This window comes from Cheilinus undulatus, linkage group 17 (genome assembly GCF_018320785.1).
Source record: "Cheilinus undulatus linkage group 17, ASM1832078v1, whole genome shotgun sequence".
Classification (NCBI taxonomy): domain Eukaryota; kingdom Metazoa; phylum Chordata; class Actinopteri; order Labriformes; family Labridae; genus Cheilinus; species Cheilinus undulatus.
The window spans coordinates 5,281,317-5,306,255 of NC_054881.1; the positions used below are offsets into that span (position 1 = coordinate 5,281,317).

At 41.0% G+C, this 24,939-nt stretch overlaps 1 protein-coding gene across 5 annotated transcripts; it reads left to right on the forward strand.

The window, feature by feature from the left end:
• The first annotated feature begins 442 nt into the window (after positions 1-442).
• Positions 443-24,287, forward strand: zgc:56235 (uncharacterized protein LOC393186 homolog). Of its 5 annotated transcripts, none has more exons than XM_041810614.1 (12): positions 443-726; positions 2,614-2,721; positions 3,126-3,223; positions 7,514-7,584; positions 10,538-10,587; positions 10,914-10,916; positions 16,982-17,134; positions 17,239-17,291; positions 17,697-17,918; positions 19,043-19,193; positions 19,277-19,334; positions 23,120-24,287. In XM_041810614.1, the coding sequence occupies exons 4-12, from the start codon at positions 7,518-7,520 to the stop codon at positions 23,209-23,211; spliced, it is 849 nt and encodes a 282-aa protein (XP_041666548.1). In that variant the 5' UTR covers positions 443-726; positions 2,614-2,721; positions 3,126-3,223; positions 7,514-7,517; the 3' UTR covers positions 23,212-24,287. The 5 variants fall into 5 exon arrangements, with proteins under 5 accessions (XP_041666548.1, XP_041666549.1, XP_041666550.1 ...); XM_041810615.1 differs by having other exon boundaries at positions 443-638; XM_041810616.1 differs by lacking the exon at positions 10,914-10,916 and having other exon boundaries at positions 446-726.
• Positions 24,288-24,939: the final 652 nt, after the last annotated feature.

Below are 24,939 nucleotides of genomic sequence, written 5' to 3' on the forward strand. Positions count from 1 at the left end.
GAAGCGTTGCTCTTTTCAGAGTTCAGTGGCCCTGAAAAGGACCTTTAGTTTGTGAAATAGTGTAGGGTTGGTGGCAACTCAATGCTTCCAGAAGCGCTCAGCAGCCTCAGAGTTGAAATACGAGGTGAACCTCTCCCTCTGCTGCATCAGTAACCTGGTGGACTTGTTGGATCCAAGACACCCAGCTTTTTCCACGGGGCCTGAGTTGCTTTCACACAGGCTTCTACATGTGGGGATGTTGCCCCGCAGCAGAGCTGAGTATGTGGGTTCCACCCATGAAAAATTTGCCAAATCTTCTCTTCCAATGCCAAACAGATTATTTTGCTGTTGTTATTGACTCTTGTTTTGAGCTTCTGGTACCCACAGGTGCTGCCAATCAGGCGCCTGATTGGCAGCACCTGTGAGCATGGGCCCTGCTACAGTGGTCAATAGGTGTGTGTTCCAAGAATCGGCATGCCACGTTTGACTGATCTGGATAGGTCCCGTGCAATAAGGCAATTCACTGTTGTGGCTGTGTATGGTTCTTCCACATGCTACTGAGGCTCCTGTTTGTTGAATACATAAATTGTTAAATTGCCAGTATGTCTTGTTTCTTCAAACTTCAATTATCCAATCCACCAAACACCTCACAAGATTCTGTAAGTATGGGTGATGAGCAGGGCCCAAGCTTACTTGGGGCCCTAAGCAAAGTTTGACTGGGGGCCCCCCAACCGCTGAAAAAATGAGGTAACAGAACTTGAGATTTTGTTCATTTTATTTCAAACCACATTATAGATATTGAGAGAAATTTAACATATAACGTTGCGTACATTACTTTAGTTAAATCTGATCTTTAGTTAAAATTTGTCGCAGTGTATTTTTAGAATGAGTTAAACTAGACTCGTGTATTCGACCATTGTGTATGAACTGTCTTTTTAGTCCACTGATGATCATCCCTGTACATAATGGTAGTGGCTATTAGATCCACACTTTTGGCCCACTGGCATGCATGCAGTAAGTTCAGCTGTGAGCTGGATTTTTGCGGATCTGGGAAGGACTGTGATTGTCTCTGGGAGATCAGGAAGTCCTCCACTCCTCTGTCTCTGCTGTGTGGAGTAATTTGGTAACAAACTTAAGAAAACCACGAGTTTAACAGGACTCCAGTTCATGTTTAGCAACTGTAGCACTGCTCCGATGCAGAGACACTGTTTTGACTGTTGTGTGGTGCGTTCAAGAACATTATGTTACATTCATTTTAATGAACAGACTTGAGAAACAGCCTAAAACAGCGTTATACAAATTCCCTGATGTAAAACATCGACTTAAACTATTGAATCTGAGTTGGGGCTCTGTTTCTTCCTGACTTTTACTCCCAGCATGTCATTCCCCTCCACAGCCTGGCTGATCTCACTATAGTTTGCTTCTGAACTGCCTGTGAACATTCACTTCCTCGCTCTTGGGGGCCCCCTGGTTGCGACGAGGCCCTAAGCAGCCGCTTATGTCGCTTATGCCTCAGGCCAGCCCTGGTGATGAGCGTAACAATCTGACATATTTTAATATTTTAATAGATGAATAATTGTCAAGAGTTGTCTAAAACAGCTTGTAAAAGCTAACTTGTCCTCAGCATCCTTCTATTTACAGCTAATTGGGTGAATACAGTGTATAGGAAGTGTTGAGTCATGTATCTCAAAGTACCCACATTTCCTGAAGTCACCAATTCATTGTGGTTTGCATGGCAAACTGTGGGCCTGGTGGCTGTTTGTTGGGGATATTATTCACACTTAGCAGGGTTTTCTAAGGCAGCTTGGTCCCAGGGAGGGTCCAGACTGAGAGCAATTCAGAAAACCATAAAGTGGCACATGGCAACCAAGGCACCTCACGTGAATGCCAAGCACCCTTTTAAAGCCAGAACTCTGCTGTGAGCCCTGGGCTTCTCCCTATGAAGGAGTAATATAGACCCACCACCACCCTGCTGTATGGGCATGGGGGTCCACGACTCTGTGATAAATTTACAGACCATGGCTTTGTTATATGATGCTCACATAATAAAACGAGATGTATTGTTTTCTAAATAAGATGGTTATACAGTTAGGTAGACCTCTTGTCAGAACAAGAATACTTCTTACATCTTTATAAATGGAGAATAACACTGATGCAGCAATATTTACAAGGGGAAGAGCAAACTGTAAAACAACCTGACAAAATTAACCCTTTAAGGCAGTGATTTTCAACTGTTTGGCCACCAGGACTCATCACCACCTCTTTATGAGAACCTGAGACCCAAATTTGGAAGGAAAATTCCAACCACAAAAATATGTTCAGTGAAAAATAATGCAGAATGGACCTTAGATGGAACAAGAAAAACGTCAAAACAAACATGTTTGAAAAGTACATCCTTTTAGAAAGGTGTGCATGCATTTTTTTTCTTACTCCATTTTTCTTAAATAGCATGAATATTTGTGATAATTTTCTGGATAAATTACCTCATTATCTTTGGAAAACCTGCTTTTATAAACCTTGTTCAAAAACTGAAATGCACTTATCACAGGAAAACTATGCAGAACAAAAAGTATAAATGGATATCTGCTTAGGGTTTTTCACATCAGACCCTTTGTGCTCCTCTTTTTGTTCCAGGCACACTGGAAACAGCCCTGTAACCCACCTCTTGGATCCTGACCCACCTCTTGGATCCTGACCCACCTCTTGGATCCTAACCCACCAGCTGAGAACCACTGCTTTAAGGTGCTCTGGCCCTCAGATTGGGAACTATTGCTCCTTCATGCTGAAGAACGGCCACACAAATAAAAGATTTATCTTTGCTTCTTTGCCAAAAGCCTGCCCTTCCTCAGGTCAGCTGCAAAGAATGGGGTGCAAAGGTTAAAGGTTACTGTGCACGGCCCTATAAAGGACCAGGGCTGTATTGGAAATGAAACAAAAAAACATATAATTAACATTTAAAATGTAATTTCATCAATTAAAATCAAAATACAGTCCATAAAACACTTCCCGGATGAATAAAACACACTGAAAAATGTTTTATCAGTTGGATTAATCTCTTGTTTTTTTATTGACTCTTTGTTCAGAGATAGCAGTGGCACCGCGCATGCGTCATATGTCTCCTTCATTGTGCCCTGTTCCCCTTATAGACGTCGCTAAGCTAAGCTAGCTGTCAATCCACACAGCAGCATCACGCCAGGGACGCTCTAGGCTTTGCAGGACCCCCTTCATAAACACTTTTGCAACGGTAAGGAGATGCCATATGAGTTTTAACACGGCACAGAGCTCTTATTCTGACGTTATTTATTACGCTGCTAATTGTTACCGCTCTGATAACGGTATCTTTCTCCCCAAGGTTAGCTAAATAACTAGCTAGCATGTTGAGCGATTTAGCTAACGGTAGATTTGTTATGTAATGATGTTTAGCCTTGTAATGCACAGTTTAATCCTGGCATGATAGTTGTGATAGTGCACAGATTTAGAAAGTTAACGTTTACTGCATATTTAGCGGCGTTATTAGCATTTTTTTGTGGCTAGCTAACGGCGAAAGGGGTGTGTATCTGCGTGTGGGTGTGTTAGGAGAGGACAGGGAGAGTAACGGTTCAGTGAAACCAAATTAAAACTGTTAGACTGGGATTATGTTTTATGCTTTTGCTTATTTTACATGTTAGCTTGCTTCATTATAACTACAGCTAGCACAGCAGCTAACTTAGCTAGCTGTCAAACCCCCACAGCTCTTTTCATGGCCCATCTGTTGTCTCTTTGTCCCAATAGGAGATGCAGCATGAAGCACTCACCATTAGCCCTTCAGCAGGGTTCATTTGGGAATTTATTTGAAAGCCAGCTGTTCTTACAAAAGGAAATTGATCTAGTATATATAGATGTATTATCCTTAAGTGCAGCATCTAAAGGATGAAGAGCAGGCCCACTTAGTACAACCTTAAGATGTAGAAATGTTGCACACATTCAGTTCATGACACAAATCATATCAGGGTTCAATATCTTTTATGGTTTTCTAATAATTATAAAGGCATCAAATTGAAGTGAAGTTATTTTCAAATATGATCCAGGACCCTCTTTTCTTTTTCCTTGATAATAACAAGTGTTCCCATTTAATTTTTAAGTTTTCTGCTCACTTGGGTCGTCACTCTATTAGAATTTTAAGTTTAAGAGAGGAGTAAAAATCAAACTATATTGATTATGCCAAAGCAAAATCGGTACACTGCTAGGCACCCTATATTGGGTAATGTCTTGTCTTCATTTAAACACAAGTAAGTTGATTTTTTTACATTCTCTAAACTGCAGTGCACGCTGGTAATGTGTCCATACTGAAATAGTGCCAATGTTTTAGTGCATTTAGCATTTGTGAGTGAGTTTCCCTGCAGATTTTGTATCAGGAAATGTTGCCAGTGTTTTTTATACGCTTTAGATAGCCTTGCTTGAAGTTTTTAAAGATCTTTTCCCCCCATAAATACACATATTTTGAAGTAGTTGCAGTTATTTTTAAGTTTTGTTACTTTTGATTTTAGTAACTTTTAACAAAACAGATTTAACTATTATTAAAACATGTGACATTGAAAAAGTATCAACAGTAGGGCTGTAACAGTCTCAAAATGTCACTGTATAATGAAACCACAAGAACAAGTCCACGGTATGATATTTATTGCAGTACCCAAAAAACTAGATAAAAAAAACAAACTGTGAATGCCTCCTTAAAGGTGTTTTGGCCTGGCAGGATTCTGCTCCTCGCATCTTTGGAAATCTTTTTGGGGTCATGATTTGCTAAGTGGCTCTTCATGTAACTCTCATTCCCCAACAAGTGTGTCGTCATAGTCTGGCAGTGTCTGCATATTGTTTTTTGTCAGTCCATCACCTTTTCTCATTTGTTGCTTCCAGACAACAGATTTAAAAATCACCGGAGCCTCCACACAATCTTTAAAACTATATCACTCAGTTCTCCCTCTCCACTCTTAGCATTCACCATTTTTCAAGCCATGAGATCAAGCCAGTGAGTGGAATGCAAAGCAATATGGCAGCTGTACTCCTCACTTCCCTTTGCTTTGCTCCACTTAAAAAAAAAAAAAAATCCACTTTTTTCCCTGAAGACCTCTGGTTGAAACCTCCACATGTCCACGATGACATTGAGAGGCTTCTGTCACTGCGATATTATATATAACTTATATATAATATCACAACTTAAATGTATACTACAGCTGGGCAATTAATCGCAAATGAGATTAAATCGCAGTATGGCCTGCTGTCATTGTCAAATCGCAGAAGGTGCAATATTTCTTCAACCTAAAATTTGTGACAAAATACCAGTTTAAAAGTTTTTTTGCAGCAGACACATCATGCATCATGCTATCATTTTAGTGGCATATTTTTAGAATGGTGTACAAAATTATCCTATTTTCCTCATTTTTGTATGTTTTTCTTGTTAAATATGAGAGTTATATTAAAATTATCATTCCCTTTAATACAACAGCTTATATCCAATTTGCAAAATGAGTCAAAATGATCACAATTAGATATTTTTCAAAATTGTCCAGCCCTGGTTTAATTTAATATTGTGTTGGTAATAGTATAAGATGAATTATTGCTTGTTTTTGTTGGAAAATACATAAGATGAGGAACTTAAGAAATAATTGCATATTAAATCGCAATTGCAATATTGGGCAAAAAAATCTCAATTAGATTATTTTCAAATCGTTCAGCCCTAATATACTAATAAAACAAAACATATTTTTCTTTATTTTAAAAAATGACCTTTTGTGGTCTTCTCAATTTGCTATTTCAAGGCTCCTTGTGATGTTTCCTTCCTTATGAACGCCACTGAGGCATAATGAAGGAACAAGTGATTCCAGTTTGTGCAGGCCTTACCTCCGAATTTCACATTGTCCGTCCATGTAGCATTCAGTCTCCACCGTGATTTTGTTGCTATTGACGGTGTGCTAACAACAATGTTGCTGTAAAGGGGTTGGCATCCCGTGCCTCCAGAGCCTCTGACTGCATCGCATGTAGACACCTATGATTTAAAGACCGGTGTAGGAGACTAATCCTGAAGCTGCAGCTGTTAGATGAGACCACTTCAATGACCACTTATCAGTGTTTCGACTCAACCTAAGTCAGTAAGTCCAAGTCAGTGCCTGGAACGTGACTTCTCTCTAGGAGGACTGTCGCATACCTGTGGTTAGCTAAGAAGATACCTGGAGAGATGGGGCTTAGGCCTGGTGCAAGCCTGGACGACAGCCATCAGCACTGACCTGGCATATGCTCTCATATCTGACCTAACTGTGTGCGCCCTCATCCTTGGGGTCTGGTCGTAAAGCTTAGCTCAGCTCAGCTCAGCTTAGGGCAGATAGATCACAAAATCACGCAGGATAAAGAGAAACTCCATGTTACATTTCCTGTTGGCCTGCTTTATGCCTTCTGTGTGTTTCCTCCTATGAGGGTTGAGGTGCTCTGTGTTGATTGGCACATGCTGGACACAGGCTCCACTGAGAGTAGCAATGCCACATATCTGCAACAGAGTAGAGCAGAGTGGTGCTTCTAGCTGAGACAGACTGTATTGCATGATGTGGAAACCAAAGGGGGCCATGTGCTCTGTAATGGCACAGTCTGAATACTTTGCATATGGACAGTTTAGAGGTAAGTGGGGGGCAAGCCAGGGTAGATAGAGTCAGCAGGGATGAGCAGCAAAGTCTGTATAAATGGGTGCCTGTGTGTACATGTCTGATTCTTTGTGAATATTTAGCATGGCATAAACACAATGTGAAACGATGCCAGTATTGTGCTGTTGTTGTGGAATTGATGATTGAAATGATTGAACAAAAGTCCAATGGCGCTGGAGCTTTGTTAAAGTGCTTCTGCAGAGTGCACTCACTGCTTACACCCAGCATGTCTGTTGGGTGATGTCAAATAAAGAGCCAAAAGCAGGTGGCTCCCTCTGTTGGGGAAAAAAGTATTGCAATATATATTTTGTACAAATGTATTTTTTGGACTAATCAATTGAAATTGTCCATATTTGTGTTGACTTTTTTTTATGGGAATTGCTGGTACATCTTTATTGTAATGTGATGAAAGCCTTCAGTTCAGCAGCTTGAACATGTGCCACGTACGTTTATCATGTACAGGATGTGTATCTATCCTTAAAGACAGAGTTTATTTTCCCTCTGCATGTCCATTTCCTTCCCGACTTCTAACCTGCCAACACCAGCTTCTGAATGAAGCCGGATATGGAGCACATTAATTGTTAGTTTCCCTGCTGCATCTAAAAGAACAGCTTGTTCTTTTCTGCTGGAGCAAACATGGAGACATGGTTGATGGATTATAGGACAGCCATTCAGATAATTAGGTATAGGAGGAAAACACTGTCTTAGAAATTAGTTAATGATTGATTTAGCTTTGCTAGTGAAGATCTCATATCTGCCCCTCCTTCTCCTCTAATGATGTTGATCAGAGCTTTAACTTAATGCTCCCAGACACTTTTTAAAATGTTTCATTTCAATGTGGCTTAAACTGGTGTTTTCTTTTGCAGCACAATGGCCGTCCCTCCTTCATACTCAGACTTGGGCAAGGCTGCCAAGGATATATTCAGCAAGGGCTATGGTGAGTACTCTGTTTTAGCCCAGAGAGTAAATTATTAACTGTTCCTGAAACAAATCTACAGTTTCAGTTGGTCTAGTTGTTAGATTTCTCTTTGCTGGAAAAAAAAGCAAACAAGTCTGCCTTCGAGCAACTTAAAGCAGCACACTAAGCACAGTCTAACTCCTGAATTTGACCTGTACAATACCCGATGTTTAGGGCTAGAACTCACACTTGTTTTCATTTGATCACTCTCTTGACAAGTTTGATAGATTTGGTCTTTTAAATAGGATCCAAAAACACAAAATTAAGTCTTCTGTTTCCTTGTTTTGTACCTAACACATCCATTTCAGTTTATTGTCAAAGAGTAGGAAAATGTCCACACTAATGACTCAGCCAACTATAACAGTTCTAACGTTTACAGCTAAAAATGCTAAAGTTTCTGTACCTCTTAGCCTCCTAATACCCAGCATACACAAATGAGGACGTTACATTTTGGCTTCTGCTGCCGTTAGAAATGTTGAAATAATTGTGCTGAATTTCAGCTGAAGTTTAATTAATTTGCTTGAAATGTTGGGATAATCTGCTGTTTGGGTATTTTGGAGAATTTGCTCGGAAGTTATCCAATATTTTCATACAAATTTATGAGATATATTTGTATATTTGGAGAGTTTTATTGGTGGATTTCGGGAAAGTGTTCTTTATTAATTTATTTATTGGCTTTTTTGTGGGAATTTGGACAATTTATGTGTCATTTATTTGGAAATTGGAATGAAAATTTGTGGGTATAGGTTGTCCTTTCATATGTTAAGGAATTTTCTTTAAAATTTCAGGGAATCTGTCTGGATGTTTCTGTCATTTTCATTAACTTTTGGAGAATGTATCTGTGTTCTTTTTAGCATTTGCAAAGAAATTTTAGGGGGAATTTGCCTAAAATGTTATAGAAGCTTGCATGGATTTGTGTGTGTGTGTGTGTGTGTGTGTGTGTGTGTGTGTGTGTTCTTATTCTAATATTTGGGCTTTATGATTAAGTTTCATTGAGGGATTTGAGGACAATTGGAAAGATAATTTTCACAGAAATATCTGTCAATTTCTTTGAAAATTTGAAATGATTCTTTGCGCTACTATATTCTATGTGCTACTATATTCAAACAGACATCTATCCATTCTTTATTTGTACCCCTTGTCCCATTTGGGGTTAAAGGGGTGAGAGGAGAGCTCAGCCATCATTGGGCAAGAGGCAGGGTTTACTTTGGACTGGTCACCAGTCAATCACAGGGCTGAAAGTATGCATAGGGAAGTGGAAGGCACTGTCGGAACAAGGAATCCTTCTTTAGTGAGGCAACAGCGCTCACCACTGCATCACTGTGTTACCTCTTAGAACAGAATGATCTTTTTAAAATATTTTACTGATTTTATGCCAACTGAATTTGTACAAGGCTAGGTTAAAGCCTAGTATATGGCTGACGGCAGCTATCTGGGACGCCTGTTGAAATTCCGGACAGGGGAGAGGAGTAGCTCCGCCTACTCCCCCAAACAAGGTATGCACAACCCTATAGTATGGCGTCACTGGAGTTCCACTATGCTCCATGACCAGTCATCAGATGTCACTACTCCTCCGCTGACGCAACTCTGTACAGTTCAGAAAATGTAGTCAGTCAGGCAGTCAGTCAGGCAGTCAGTTACATACAGATCCATGTGTAGGGTTGACCAGCTGGTAAGCCAGTAAAATATTGCAGTTTGTATGGAGTTAACACAGCAAGCATGTTCCTCAACTCTACCTCCTCTCTGTGTTTGAATACACAATCCCTCAACTCCCTGTGTCTGTTTCATTATACATGTATACAAACATTCCCAAATCCATAAGATCCATAACAACACTGGACAAAAATAATTTATTTTCAACAAGAAGTTTTTTTAGCCTGTCAGTAGAAAATGACAAAGTCTGCTATGTTTTCTTTCCAAATTTTCAAGGCTTTAAACTTCCTTTATGTTTCTAAAAACACGTTTTCTTGTGATGTTAATGAATCTGCAGACAGTAATATGTTCTCATATTAGGAAGCAAGAGGTGTAAATGCATGTTTAGGGTTATTGGAAAAGTAAACAAAGTTGTTAAGAGCAACACCCCCAGAACACCTGCCTGGACTCTAACAAGTTAATCCACCAGTTGAAACACCAGTTAATCTGGCACACCAGGGCACTGATAAATAAAACTTAAGCCCAAAACACACCAGCAGCACCGGTCAAACTCGCCACCAGCCACTACTGAGCCAGGCTCTTGTTGCCAGGAGCAAGACCCTGGGGCTGGCCTCCCCGCTTCACAAGGTAAGTGAATAAACAAAACAACAGGGCAGTGGTGGCAGCTGAGGCTTCCCACTTATTCTACACCTCGAATGAAAGATGGCACGAAATTTCTTCCCCTATGCACTTAAACAGAGCTGCTATTTGGTAGACGAGGTGTACAAAAAAGCTGTTCTCTCAGGAAAAGACTCTACCAGCCGCAGCCGGCCACACTGGGAATAGAGCAGTGGTTTAAAGTGCAGCAGCATGTCGCATCCAGATTCATCTAGCTGCCACTGGTGTGGGTTTAATCATAGGAAATAATGGAGGCAGTCGTTTGGATACGCAGCAGATGCCGTATGTGTGTTTTGGGCTTTAGTGTAAACATTACCTGGCCCTAATATTGATAAAGTATAAAGGGGTCTAAAAGACTAACTGATAAGGAACTTTATGTCTCTGTAAGTTATTCAGAACCAAGAACATTTAGAAATAGGTTCAAAACAGCATAAATCCTCTCCTTTTTTCTCAAGAGTATCAGAATATGCTCTTGGGTTTAATGTGTACAAAAACTGGAATGTGAAAGTTGCATTTGCTACCAAAATGAGTCTTATCTTTTGAGTCCTCTTGTGTTTGTTTCATTTGCTTTATTTTGCATGTGACTATGACTAACACGCATTTCTTTCTGTAAATCCATCAGGCTTCGGTTTGGTGAAGCTGGACCTCAAGACCAAATCACAAAGTGGAGTGGTAAGGCCTCATCTTTCTTTGTCTCTTTCTTTAATCTGTTGTTATTTGTCATGGTGCTTTCTGGCCCCATCCATCTCCCTGCTCTTTCTTCTAAATAACGACGACAAAGCTTTCACCTGCTGTGACCTGCAGCCTGAAGGTTTCTAGGTCATCATGCGACGCTGATGGCGGTGCTGCTGGCGGCCTGCTTGACAGAACTTGTTCTAGAGAAACACGACAAGCCTGAGTGTATTTATTTCGGCCTGTCTGTCTCTCTACATGCCTTTTTTCTAACCGCTGCTTTGTCTCCATGCTGCTGCCTCCTGGACGCTCATGCGCTAATGTAGATGGTAAGATCGGTGTCAGAGCTAACAGCTGTTCGTTCACATAACAACCATCATCGTGTTGTTGCTAACACCTTTTTTTCCATGCCATTTCTGTTTTCATGTCCAGAATGTTTTTTTCTTTGTGTTTTTGTCATAACCATCAATACAGCATATTTATAAATGTGTTTTTTAACTTTTATTTGCTGTTCATGTTTTGTCATATCACTGTCGATATGTGCCTTTTAATGTCATTGTTTTAGTCTAATTTCTTTGTCACTTCATGATTCATCTCTTTTATTTTTGTGTTATAAGCCTGTTAATCCAATAGCATCATCAGTCTAAGCTGTGATTTTTATAGGAGCTAATAAGCAAACGCTTGCTGCTAACTTGCTAAAACAGCACAGTAAACACAATAACATAACACCTGTTAAACATACACATGCTAGCATTTATACTGTAACGTTTCAGTTACAAAATGTCTTTGAAATATCCTCAAAACTGCAGTTAAAACTTTCTCATAAATGTAAAATCGAGGTTTATGTGTGTTAATAGTATCGAGACTATGAAATATTCGATTATCTGAGATCGATTCCTGCTGAAAGGAAGGTTTAATACTCTACTGAAAGGATGCATATTAATAGTATAAATCTATATGCATGTCTTTATTGCTTTGTGAGTGAGATTGAACAGGAAGAGAAAATGCAAAGTTCAGTTTTTCAGTTCAAATGAACCCCAAAGCCACTAGAGAGTCTCTAGATTTTGGTTTCCAGGATTCGAAACTTTCTTGCAGTGCTGATTTCATCAACGTAATGTGACCACAAGTGTTTGTTTACAACCTTTTTAAGTGAGAAAGACGAGGCTTCCGCTAGCAAGAAATTGATCTTTGATTGTACTTGAGAACCAACTTAAGAACTGGCAAAAAGTATTTTTAGTTTGTTTGTCAAGGAGACTGAACAAGACTAAAATGTCAGTGCCGGACTATATGGCATTAAAAACCATTGATATTTCTCCACTGTCTGTATAATCTGTCAAACCACAAGAAGGCATGAGCTTTTAGGTAGTTTAAACTTGTAGCTCTTGTAGCGGGGTTGTGTTTGCATCAACTAGGCCTGGGAGATACGACCTAAGATTTGTATCATGGTACTCATATGCCTGTTATGGTGACCTTATTATATCACAGTAAAGCAAAATTTAAAAAGATGAAACCTTTAATTCACAGTTTTATAAGTCTCTCTGTTCACTTCCTGTAACTCCACCTGTAGTTTTAAGTTTATTATCTTGCTCCTGCTGAGGTGTGTCAAGCACAAATTTCCTGATGGGGCCTTCACAATAAAAGCACTACAGAAAAGTAACAACGCCAGATTTTTATTGTAAATGACTTAACAGAAGTAGTAACCTGGCATGCCAGATGGATTTGTTTAACACATCCATCTGCAAAAATCTACCGAAGAATAAACTCCATAGAGAGCTGCATAACGTGAACCACGGCAATTGTTGACATGTCAGTACACAACTTTTGCTGTTTTTTAAAAGAAAACAACTCACTGCTGTTCTTTGTTCTTCTTTTAACGAAAAAATGTCAAGTTCTGATAAAACTGGCGCTTTAGCAGCATCCACGCTAATGTCTTCCGCCTTACGTCATGACTCTGCCGAGCCCAAAAGGACTGCCCCAGTCGCTGATTGGTACTGTCACTTTCTAACCGGGCCCTAACGGTTCAGATGGGAGCTTTGCAAGATGGATTTACCAGTGAGAAACAGGGAAACGGGCGTATCCTTCTGCTTTGCAAGGTTACAGAAGTAGCATGTTTATTATTAATTTAACTTCGCTTTAGCAGCAGTAACGGCAAAGTTACACAGCTGAAGAGTTAACAGCTGCTTCTCTGACTTTACCCCCCCAGCCTGCTTCTTTGACTCTTGATGAACTAAAAGCAAGAAAGTCATGAGTTAAGACACACCTTTAAATGGTTGTTTAAGCTCATGAGACCAATCGCTACAGCACTGGACAAAAATACAAACTGAGACAACCCAATGCAGCACACAATGTGACAAAGCTCCAGACAGGCTGATAGAGACACTGTGCAAAGTGAGCATACTCGCTGTATGTTGCTGTTATTACAGACATCAAACCTGGGGAGGACAGAACAGGTTTCACCTGTTTACAGTTTTGCAAGTCAAGTACAACGACACAGTTGGATGATGCTCAGTCAGTTACCTGGTTGCTTGTCACTGGACTCAGACTGAGCTGTTGTCTGTCACATATCACTCTGCTACGCTAGCGGAAGCATCAGTGAATGCCTCATGTGTGCACTGCAACACAACGTGTGCTTTTAAGCCTATGACGACGGGTTGCAATAATCCACTTCCTGGCAGAAATTAGACCAGTGACGGTGGTGACACCAGTTAACTGCCCACCACTCCCTCAAATAAAACCAGAATACATTACCTTGTTAAAACTCAGCTCTGCCATCTGCTGGCAGTAGAATTCAGACTCATGAGGCTGGCTACAGCCGTAGGAGAGCCTTCGTCATCAAAATATATATTTTTTATACTTTCTATTTATTCATTTTGAAAGGAAAATCATAAATTAGTGTTTTATCATAAGAATAAGTTTGAATACATTATATACAAAGAAAACGTGAAAAAAGGAAAAGAAAAGGAAAATAAAACGGAGTAAAACAAAAAACATTATTCATACTCCTGAGGATTTACATATTAATTCATATACATAAATACTTGTCCAAATTTATCCAGATGTAAGAAAAGAGAAAAGAAACCACACTTAAAAGTATACAGCAAATGTCAGAATATCTAGTTTAAATTCTTATCAGGTATTGATATCATCAGTAGGCGGTTTGAGGGGGAATGAGGGGGGATGGTGCCCCCTTTGTTAGCAAAATGACCTAAATGCGTCCCCTTTGTTAACCTGCCATCCCCTCTCTGTCATGGCAGAGCAGGGATGCTTAGTTGAGTATGTTCTGCCTGACTCATTGATCCTTTACAGGGTTTCCCAGTTATGTATTAAACTCCGGCGGATTGCCACTGTTTCATTAGCCCCCCCCTGTTTTCACGTCGGCATTCCCATCCAGCATAGCTTGTACTGTCCCATGGATACACAGCCTGTTCAATGCGCTGATGCTGCGCCGTTACCCTGCCTCCCTCCCTTTCTCCTCCTGGGTGTGTGGACAGTGGAGGGGGGAGGCGGAAGTACAACGGCACCGGGCACACGGGCATGCTAATAGCATCGCCAGAATTGCGTCCAAAAAAAAAAGGAGGACAGGTTGACCTTCATTTATTTTTCAAAAAGAAAAAGACAGGTGAGAAATCAGCTTGGAGTGTTTGCACATAATAACATTACTTCCTGTACAGTGAAGCTCGGAGGCTGTTTTCACATTAATCTGCTGGAAGTGGAAAGTTTCTCTGTGCTCATTAAAAACCAAAATATAAAGGGTGGGCCTACAGTGTGTGCAAGATTTGTGATATCACACATTGTTTGGAAGCCAGATTTGTCCAGTATTCAGCTTACATAACTGTGATTTGGAAACATGAAGTCTCCAGAGCACATACATTGAGAATGGACTTTAAGTAGGAGACGTCTTGTATCCAGCAGTCAGACTTGTGACATGAAATTAATAGATTATGGAATTAATGATTTTTAATGAGGTAGGTGTGGATGTGATTTTAACAATAGATTTATTTATTTTTTGTAGAAATATCGTATTAGACATAGTTTCAAAGTAGAGTGGGCCTAGCCTATGTAATATAGGCTTACATCTTAAAGCATATCTAAAGGAAAACTTTAGTAAACAAATAATTTTATACAGTCCACTAGCAGCATTATTTACACTGTAGCCCTGTTGGAAACAAAGCTTAAGGTTCATACTATTACTTCTGTGTAGAATGGACAAAGTCAGAGAACAGGGCCAGAAGGAAGAGGTGAGGGGGGGAAAAAGAGCAAGCAGTTACATAGTAGGATCAGTCAGAAAGAACACACATTTTTAAGTTAATCTTTGAGTTGAGTTTAACTAAGCATGTGGGCACAAAATCCACTGGTATTGTTCAGACAAGTGTTGTAGAAAATAAGTTATTTGTTGAGGTTCATGTCATTACTTTTGTAGAGAATGAACAAAGTCAGATAGCAGCAACAGGAGGAACACAAGGTGGAGGAGAGAGAGGTGCAGCAGGGCAACAAGATGAAGGAGAGAGAGGAGCAGCAGGCAAAACGAGGTGGAGGAGAGAGAGGAGCAGCAGGCAAAACGAGGTGGAGGAGAGAGAGGAGCAGCAGGGCAACAAGATGAAGGAGAGAGAGGAGCAGCAGGCAAAACGAGGTGGAGGAGAGAGAGGAGCAGCAGGGCAACGAGGTGGAGGAGAGAGAGGAGCAGCAGGGCAATGAGGTGGAGGAGAGAGAGATGCAGCAGGGCAACGAGGTGGAGGAGAGAGAGGAGCAGCAGGGCAACGAGGTGGAGGAGAGAGAGATGCAGCAGGGCAACGAGGTGGAGGAGAGAGTGGAGCAGCAGGGCAACGAGGTGGAGGAGAGAGAGGAGCAGCAGGGCAATGAGGTGGAGGAGAGAGAGATGCAGCAGGGCAACAAGGTGGAGGAGAGAGAGATGCAGCAGGGCAATGAGGTGGAGGAGAGAGAGGAGCAGCAGGGCAACGAGGTGGAGGAGAGAGAGGAGCAGCAGGGCAACAAGGTGAAGGACAGTGAGGAGCAGCTGGGCGATGAGGTGGATGAGAGAGAGGAGCAGATGGACGACAAGGTGGAGGAGAGAGAGGAGCAGCAGGAAAACAAGGTGAAGGAGAGAGAGGAGCAGCAGGGCAATGAGGTGGAGGAGAGAGAGGAGCAGCAGGGCAACGAGGTGGAGGAGAGAGAGAAGCAGCAGGGCAACGAGGTGGAGGAGAGAGAGAAGCAGCAGGGCAACAAGGTGGAGGAGAAGAGGAGCAGCAGGGCAACAAGGTTAGCATTTCTACAAAGGAAAATAACAAAAATATTAATTGTCCTGTTTTAAACAACCTGGCTATCATTCAAGTATAAGATAGATTTCTGACTTGCACTTGAAGGCACCATGACGTCTCACAGGCAAAGCTTTCTTATGAGATCCACCTGAGATAGCGCGACTGACCTCGATTGGTGGTGGTGCTGGGGTTAACAAGGTGCATCCCCCTTGTTTAAAAAAAGAAAACAAATTGCCTGGGGCGCAGGTGGCAGAATGGATAAGGCGAGTGCCCCATGTACACAGGCGGCCCGGGTTCGAATTCGGCCTGAGGCCCTTCCCTGTTTCTGACTCTATCCACTGTCCTCTCCTCTATCAAATAAAGGCACAAAATGCCCAAAAATAAACCTTTAAAAAAAAACAACAACAAAAAAAACCAAATCGCCTTCTGGATATTATTGATATTAGTATAAGTTAAAAAATATTTAAACTTACATAACACTAAGTTAACTAAAGGAGTTGACATGTTACGATGTGTTCAGAATGACTTTTAGAAGAAGGCAAATAAGATATCATGATGTGTTCAACAATGTAGTTTCAAGAAAAGAAAATCTGGGTTTGGGCAAAGGAACTTGAATGAATTTAACTGGTTCAAGAAAAGATGCACCTTCTTTCCCAGCTCTGTAAAACATAAAACAACTTCTCTTTCTCTTGTTTGTTTGCATCACATGCATTAATGTTGTCCTGCATGGTTTACTGTCCACAGTGTCATGTCTTTTGTATATTTTTAATTGCAGAATCATTTGTTTCATATTCTCCTTCTTAAATGTTTTTTTTATACTTTAAAGAATGTTTTTTTTCTTGAAATTACAAAAGGATGAGTAACAGAGCAACAGAATGTGTAAAAATATTGAATTTTACTACAGAAAGAAAAAAACTCTAAAAAAGAAGGAAAATTTATTTTGGGGAAAGTTTTGTATTTGAATTGTTTTTTGTATCCTGATTTTTTTGTTCACCCTAGTACTTTTTATATAGGGACACCCTATGGATTTTTACTGATTCTTACTAAGATTAAATATTCTCTAATAATCCATACTTAGACTCTCCGTCCGGTTAACTTTGGTGCATGTTAATGATTTCTCCCCCTGATGGTCCTCCCAGGAGTTCAACACATCTGGCTCCAGTAACACAGACACGGGGAAGGCCTCAGGGAGTCTGGAGACCAAATACAAGATGAAGGAGATCGGCCTGAGCGTCAACCAGAAGTGGAACACAGACAACACGCTGGGTACCGAGGTCACTGTGGAGGACCAGGTATGGGCACACCTCTCTGACCGATTAAATTACATTGTTTAAGTTTCACACAGGTATGTGGCTCTTTTAAAAAGGTGTTGACTCAAAGTTTTATCTCCACACAGCTGGCTCAAGGACTGAAGGTCGCCTTGGATACGTCTTTTGTACCGAACACGGGGTGAGAACACCTTAAAATAAAGGATCGCTGATACAGTGCATTGTGGGATTACCTAAAGTATTTCTAACTGTGGGTCAGACCTGGTATCATGGAGGGCCCAGAATCTGGAAATTTAGAATTTCTCGGGACAAATTCATTATTGAAAGCAGATTTTTTTCATTGCATTCAGAGTAGACTTGCTTTTATACATGAGAACAAGCCTGAGACATTTTGATGTCTTGCAGCCCAACAGTCACACGGCTTTGCCTTTGCCTTTTTATCTCCTCATATCTGCTTTGAGCCGTTGTTTAAAACAGCAGGCTGAAGACTCCATGACAGAGCTTAACGTGATATTCCTAAGATTTTGAATTCATTACCTTAGTATATGACCAACAAACAAAAAACTCTTAACCTGTCTTTCATCAGTAAGAAAAGCGGGAAGCTGAAGACGGGCTACAAGCGTGACTACGTGAACCTGGGCTGTGACGTGGACTTCGAGGGTCCCATCATCCACGCAGCCGCCGTGCTGGGCTACGAGGGCTGGCTGGCTGGATACCAGATGGCCTTTGACACGGCCAAGTCCAAACTGACCCAGAACAACTTCGCCCTCGGATACCGGGCTGGAGATTTCCAACTGCACACCAACGTGTGAGTACAGCACTGATACTTCAAGGTTAACTATCCTTAGCCGTGAGTTAGTTACTGTTTGTTTCGGCTCTGCAGATGACTTTGAGACAAGTGGGAAGGTAAACCTGTGGATTGTAGCAGAAAAAAAGCCTTTTAAAATTCTTGTCTTGAGGTTTAATTGTGGCAGTTTAATTGTTGTAATTGTTTAGTTGTGCTTAAAGTAGATTTTTGAATGCAGGATGACACCTCTACCTCACCTCCTCCTGCATTTCCATAAATTAAATCCTGACCATCTCGTCCCTTTGTGTTCTCACCCTCCCTTTCCACTCCCCTTACTCTTTTCTGTCCTTTCGCCTATCCAAACCCAAAAAGGGGTTTACTGTGCCTAGAAGCTATATGGATCCCCTAAGCTTCCCGAAAACTAATGTCAGCGAAACACTAAACATCTAGAGCTCCAGAATGAGCATCCAGTGCCATCAATAAATGATGCATCATGGGAAAGAATCCAAAATAGATTGAGTTTCAGGTAGGCTGCCCCTGCAGCCTGGAATGTACTGCAGGGAAATCTTTGTCTGAGGGAGCTGGTCTCTTAAATCTCTCAGGAGTAGATTACAGGTGTTGGCAGACAGTGCATCAGGCTGTAGATGATTTGACTGATGACTTTGTGCTCTGAGACTCAGGAGATGGTTGATCTGTGTTTGCAGGGATATTATATTTACTGCTTCATGTTTGTGATGTTGTTAAATGTGCTGCAGCCTTGTCTTCACTTGACTACTCTTAAATGTGAATGGCTGTGCTTGATCATCTTTGGGTACAGTGGGAATCCCCGGTCTCTGGCTCTTTTCTTTTGAGGGTCCCCCTGTGCTAGGGCGCGCTTTTAAATGAGATTCTTAATCTCAGTTGGGTTTTTCCTTGGTTAAATAAATAAATAGACCTTTATCCTGTAGCTTAGCCAAATTTCAGTGCTTTGTTGGTATTTTACACTGTTATATGAAACCATCAGTAATCACGGTATTGATTTGTGGGTCAATCTGCTCCTTGATTTAAGAAAATAATACTTTTATTCTACATGTAAAGGGTTTTTATATGTTTAACCTCTGATGATCTAGAACGGTAGAGAGTCTGACGATCTCTTTCTCTCTCAGTAACGATGGGACTGAGTTTGGCGGCTCGATCTATCAGAAGGTGAACGACGAGCTGGAGACGGCGGTCACTCTGGCCTGGACCGCTGGCAGTAACAACACTCGCTTTGGCATTGCCGCCAAATACAAGCTGGACAAAGATGCTTCTCTGTCTGTGAGTACAACTGCTCATTCATGGTGCATTTTTCTGGTTATCCTCTTCATATCTTACGTTGTGCTTCCCCGTGTTCTCTTTAGGCCAAAGTGAACAATGCCAGTCTGATCGGAGTCGGGTACACTCAGAGTCTTCGACCAGGTAGGATCTAAAACACAACAGTGTCATAACTGACAGGAAGTCTGTGCCAGTCATCTGATTCTAATATTTTCATCCCCCATCAAAATAGTCTGACTCCTCCAGACAGCTCACGTCACATTTCTGTTAGCTGTGTCAGTCAAAAACTTCCTTTAGCCTTATTTTTAGTTATAATTTTAATATGACTGATTATATTTACATTCAAGCTTTACATGCCAAGCAGCAGTCAGAGCATTGAGATGCAGTGTTTTTGAAGTGAAGGGAAACAAATGTTATGCTCAGCAAAATAACTGAATTGAAAATCCTTTATCTCAAAGATGGAAGAAAATATAATTGGTGAAATATCTCAGAGAGTTCCTACAAAAAGAAGCAGAAGCTTCGAACTGTTTTTCTGCTGCTGGAAATCACCAAAACTAAAACTGAAATCTCACTGTGGAGCGTTCATCCCAATCCAGTAAATCCAGCTCCAGTGTCCAGTTTGTGCCAGACACTCTGCTCTCCTCTAGTCTATTTCTGGGATGGCCTCCTAACAAAACGGGTCAATCCACATAGAGCAGTTCGATCCAAATAGGCATGAGAACTCACAAAGCATCCAGTCAGTTTTCAGAAATGACACGATGCACAGAATCTTGACGGTTAATCTCATCTTTGTATCAACATTGCATCAGAACCTGAGCTACAAGAGAGAGGTTATCAGTTGATTAGTGGGCTACAGAAGGAACGCAGCACCATAGAAGAAGAAAAGTTGACTTTTGAGGTGGAAAGCGACAGAAACTACACCACACATCCTTTGAGAATGAAAACCTTAAATTCAAATCCATTCAACATAATAGAAGTGGGGCGCTCAGATGGTCGAGTGGTTCAAGGTGCACCCCATGTACGCGGGTGGCCCGGGTACGAATCAGCCTGTGGCTCTTTGCTGCATGTCTTTCCCCACTCTTGTCTCTGTGTCCGAATCTATCCACTGTCCTCCTCTATCAAATAAGCGCACAAAATGCGCCCCCCCTCACAAAAAAAAAAAAAAAACATGATGGAAGCAGAAAAATCACAAAATAATACCAAAGAAAAGAGCAAATTAACCTCAGAAAGGCAAACTATGACATGCTACTTCCACGCTGGACTTTGTGATCTTGCAGTTCCCGTGTGAACTCGCCATCCTTGTGATCTCGTGGTCTCCAGCTGCTCAGGGGTGTGTTTTGCTGTGCAAACAGATCAACTGGTGCACAGCCTGTACTGTGGCTTGGAGCAAAACCTCTGTGCACATGTAACACTGCAGACACAGAGTATGTGGAACTAGAAGCAGGGGTGGATTACTGAAATTGAGCAGCTTTTTTGTTTACATTTATTGTAAGTATTGTATTTGAGAGAGCATCAGTTACTAAGAGAGTTATCAAAAACAGCTGTTCAATTCACTTTATCATAAAAGTGTTCCTTTACCTGAACAACCATGCTGGTGATCCATATTCTGATGTTATTGCACGGTAGAGAAAGATCGTGTCTTACTGTACAACCTCCTCTGGTGTCAAAAGTAGCTACTCAGAAGCTACAGAATATGTTTATTTTTACTGGAGTAGATTTATAGACCAGTACTTTTACTATTATTAAAGAACATTTCAACCAGAGTAACTGGACTTTTACTGGAGTACAGTACTTTCTACTTGCAGGCTAGACGAGCTTACTACAAAGCTAAGTAACAAAACAACATTAGTAGGTCTGATCTGAGGATTTCTGATGTTTAATCTTTTGGGACACAGACCTTTGTCAGCCACCAAGGACGGAAGTCTGACTATTGACAGAATCTCGTAAACAAGGTTTTCTCTAATAACCCATTACTGAAGCCATGTAAACACATCAAATGAGATAATTACCATGACCTGATTATTCCCAGTGATCTGGTTAATGTGATCATGTAAACGTACTCAGTGATGATGGACCACATTTGTGTCCTGAGGTGTTCTCACTCTTGTAGGTGATTTGCAGGTCTTGTAAAGTTAAGACATTTCTTTTTAAAATATCTTGGAGGGTGTTCAAAAATGGTTAACAGACTGGTGATATTCTTTTAATTATACTACAAACTGACCTATTTTACAATAAGGCTTTATACTGCTCTCATTAGATGCTGAATGAAGTAAGTTGTAAAAACTTGGAGACAGCTATCCAGCAGGTTCTTTGCAGATAACATTGTGTGACAGTAAAGCCTTCTAGATGGGGGGCAAGAGGTGATTTCTGCGTGGAGAAGTGCTCTTACAGTGCATAAGTTTTGTGCTGTTTGTGATGGTGCCGGCCATTCCCATAAAAAAAATAAACTTATCTCTTAGCTGAAAGTAGTGACACCTTAAGGGAAAAAATATTTAAAAGCTTAAGGAGAAATGATCGCAAGTACAGATTAAACGCCTTCGTCTAAAGCCTGGTTGAGTGGTGTCAAACCCCGTTCATCATAGTCTGCCATGTAAACCCTGATCTATCACGTGTTTCCACAGCCTATGTCAGCCCAGTTTTGCACATTGTCATGGAGTTTCGTCTCTTTAGGCATCTGGAGTCTACCTTTTAGCTCCCTTAATTGGTATCAATTCAACCTTTCTTTTTTCAAAGATGTAATTTCTGTATTTTCTGGCCTTTATTGAGGATGACAGTGGATAGAGTATGTGGTAAAGGAGCCACAGGCCAAATTTGAACCCGGGTCGCCCATATACTAACGGCGCGAAGGAAAGAAAACTACCAGCTCCTGTTAATCATATTAAAGAGCCGTCACATAGAACCGTATCATTTGGAAATGACCTTATTTCTTGTTTTTTTTACCCCATAAGGTTTATTTGCTTAATAGTATATCAGCGTTCCTGTTGAAAGCATTTTATGACTAAATAAGTGAGAAAAGCTGTTAAAGCAGCACAGCTAGTCTTAGTTCAGTTGAAGACTCTTGTCTCCCTCCATTTGGCTTGAGGTGTAGTTGGAGGTCTGCAGATCTAAGTAATGTAAGATATCGATTGCCTCCATACCAGGTAACTCAGTTAACTTGCAGGGAAAAAAACACTTTTTGGTAAAGTGTAGGGATCATAATTAATAACTGTTGTGTGCAGCTCCATTTGGAGCTTTAATGTACTCAAATATGGGGGGCAGATGGCCTAGGAGTTAGGTCGGCCTGTGGCATTTTTCCCATGTCCCTCCCCTCTCTCTCAAACCTTACTTTTGACTCTATCTGCTGTCCTGATGTATAAATAAGGGCATAAGAAGCCCAGAAAAGGGTGCCGGTTTAGCTCGGTGGGTAGAGCAGGCACCCGTAAGCAGAGGATATAGCATCAATGCACTTTAAATGCATCATAGTCTTGTGTCACATTTTATATTTGCATCTCTGGCTGCTCATTGTTTATCAAAAACCCTAGTATCTCTGCTGCTGCCTGTCTGAGCCCAGACACTCTTAGAGAAGACATTTTTAATCCCAGCATGCTTTTTTTCTGGGTTCACTAAAGGTTAAAAGCATGAATGTTGTTTCCAACAGCTAAAAGGCTAATCCTATTGTCTGAGGCTAGTGTGGATTATTCAAAAAACTTAACTACTTAGATTAAATTGATCCTTTTCTTAATTGACTACCTAAGGTCACTCAAATTAAATTAGTAGTATTGCTATAAATAATTTCAAAGAACAGCAGGAAAATACTGAAATAAGTGTCTGCCCTGTGGTCCCACACTCTTTGTATCATATTTTAGCTGGTTTGAGCATCATTCCAGTTTAATTTTTATTTAAACTTATAATAAAGATGCTTAAAAATGTTTTTTTCTCTTGTCTCGTAGGTGTTAAGGTGACCCTCTCAGCCCTGATCGATGGGAAGAACTTCAACGCCGGCGGACACAAAGTTGGGATGGGCTTCGAGCTGGAAGCATAGACGGGAAAAATCCGACATTCCGACAAGGAACAAAAAAGCCCTCGATCAACGCCACCACACACTCCTCTGCCCCGCCCCTTCCTTCACACAACACACCGCCTCATGTAGCCTCCTCACACACTTCATGAGCATTTCTGACAGAAAGAGTCGAGTCTCAGCATCGTGTTACAGAAACCCGAGAGGAGCCGTGAGGCCGAACCCTGAAAACTGATGGCGCATATTTAGGAATTATTCTGGTTTTTATTGATATTGAAGTATTTATTTCCCTGTAGGTCTTGAGAGAAGTAGTCGTTGTTGTAAATGTTTAGCTCTTCTGTCGTTCCTGCCTTCCTTAAAGCATGTGAGAAAGAAAACATGGCTGCAGAGCTGAAGGCGTTGGTTTAAAAATGGTGCTGAGTGTCTGTTTTTTGTTCATTTTGTGTTGGCTTGAACACGTTTTGCTGCAGTGTGGACTATTTAATCCACATAAAACACATTTCATGAAGGAGTTACCGTTGAAATGAAGGGTATATAAGCTTGCACTGCTTTCCAGGAACGCTTCGAGTCGCTGTAGATGCTCTGAAATGATCTTTTAATCCTTTGTGACTTGTTTTGGTAGGTGAAATCAATGTAGTGGAATCTTCTGGTAGCCTGTGTAGTTAGTTTGCATTTCTACGATGTTGTTTTCATCTATCCGTCTGTCTCAGCTCGGCGGTCGCAGAGAAATGGAGGATACGTCGCATCTGCTCGGACTGTGTCGTAGGTTCAGGCGTCTTTATTTGCCGTTTCCTAATGTTGCTCGGGGATTGCACTCGTTGCTGTCAGCGCTCTCGTCTTGGTAAAACAAACCTCCACTCCTCAGATCTGTACATAAAAACAGCTTGATTGTCCTCTGAGTCATCATAGGATTTTATTCCAGGTCGTCTCCCACTTGACTCTCCTGCTTTATTTATTTATGGTAATCATGACGATGTGTTTTTTTCCATCTTATTGTGTTATCATGATTACAACGCTCATTTTCTTTGTCACTTAGACACAGTACCTCATTTTTTCCAATGTCAATTAAGGGAATTATAATAATAAACATGAAAAACCTCTGAAAGTTGTAGTTCTCTTTTATTTCAAATATGGTCATGTTTGGCAGAGCGAGCAGTTTCCTCTTATTTACCAACTTTAATGCAGAGCTAAAACTCGCCTGGCATTTACAGTACAGATAAAAAGTCTTCACCCCCTTGAATGTTTTACCCTTTACTGATTTTATAAACCAATCATGGTTGGTATAATTTGGCTTTCTTGTTGTCTTTAAACCATTTCTGTGAAGGTTTCTCTGTATGCTTCAGCTCACTGTCTGACTGGAAATAAATCTCCCAAGCTGTACTTCTCTTGCAGAGTGAAGAAGATTGTCCCCAGGAATTTTCTACATTTTACTCTCTACCTTTTCAAGCTTTCCAGGGCCGGCTGCCGAGAAGCATCCCCACAGCATGGTGCTGCCCTCAAACATGGCGTCACACCAAAGAACTTTTTCCACTTGACCATGGAGTCTCCCACATACATTTTGGTCAACTCTAGCCTAGATTGAATCTGAGTTTTCTTCAACAGTGTCTTTCTCTTTGCCACTCTCCCATAAAGCTCTGACTAGTGAAGAACCTGGCCAACAGTTGTTGTCCGCAGTCCCTCCCATCTCAGCTGCTGAAGCTTGGAACTCCTTCAGAGTAGTCATAGGTGTCTTGGTGGCCTCTCTCACTAGTC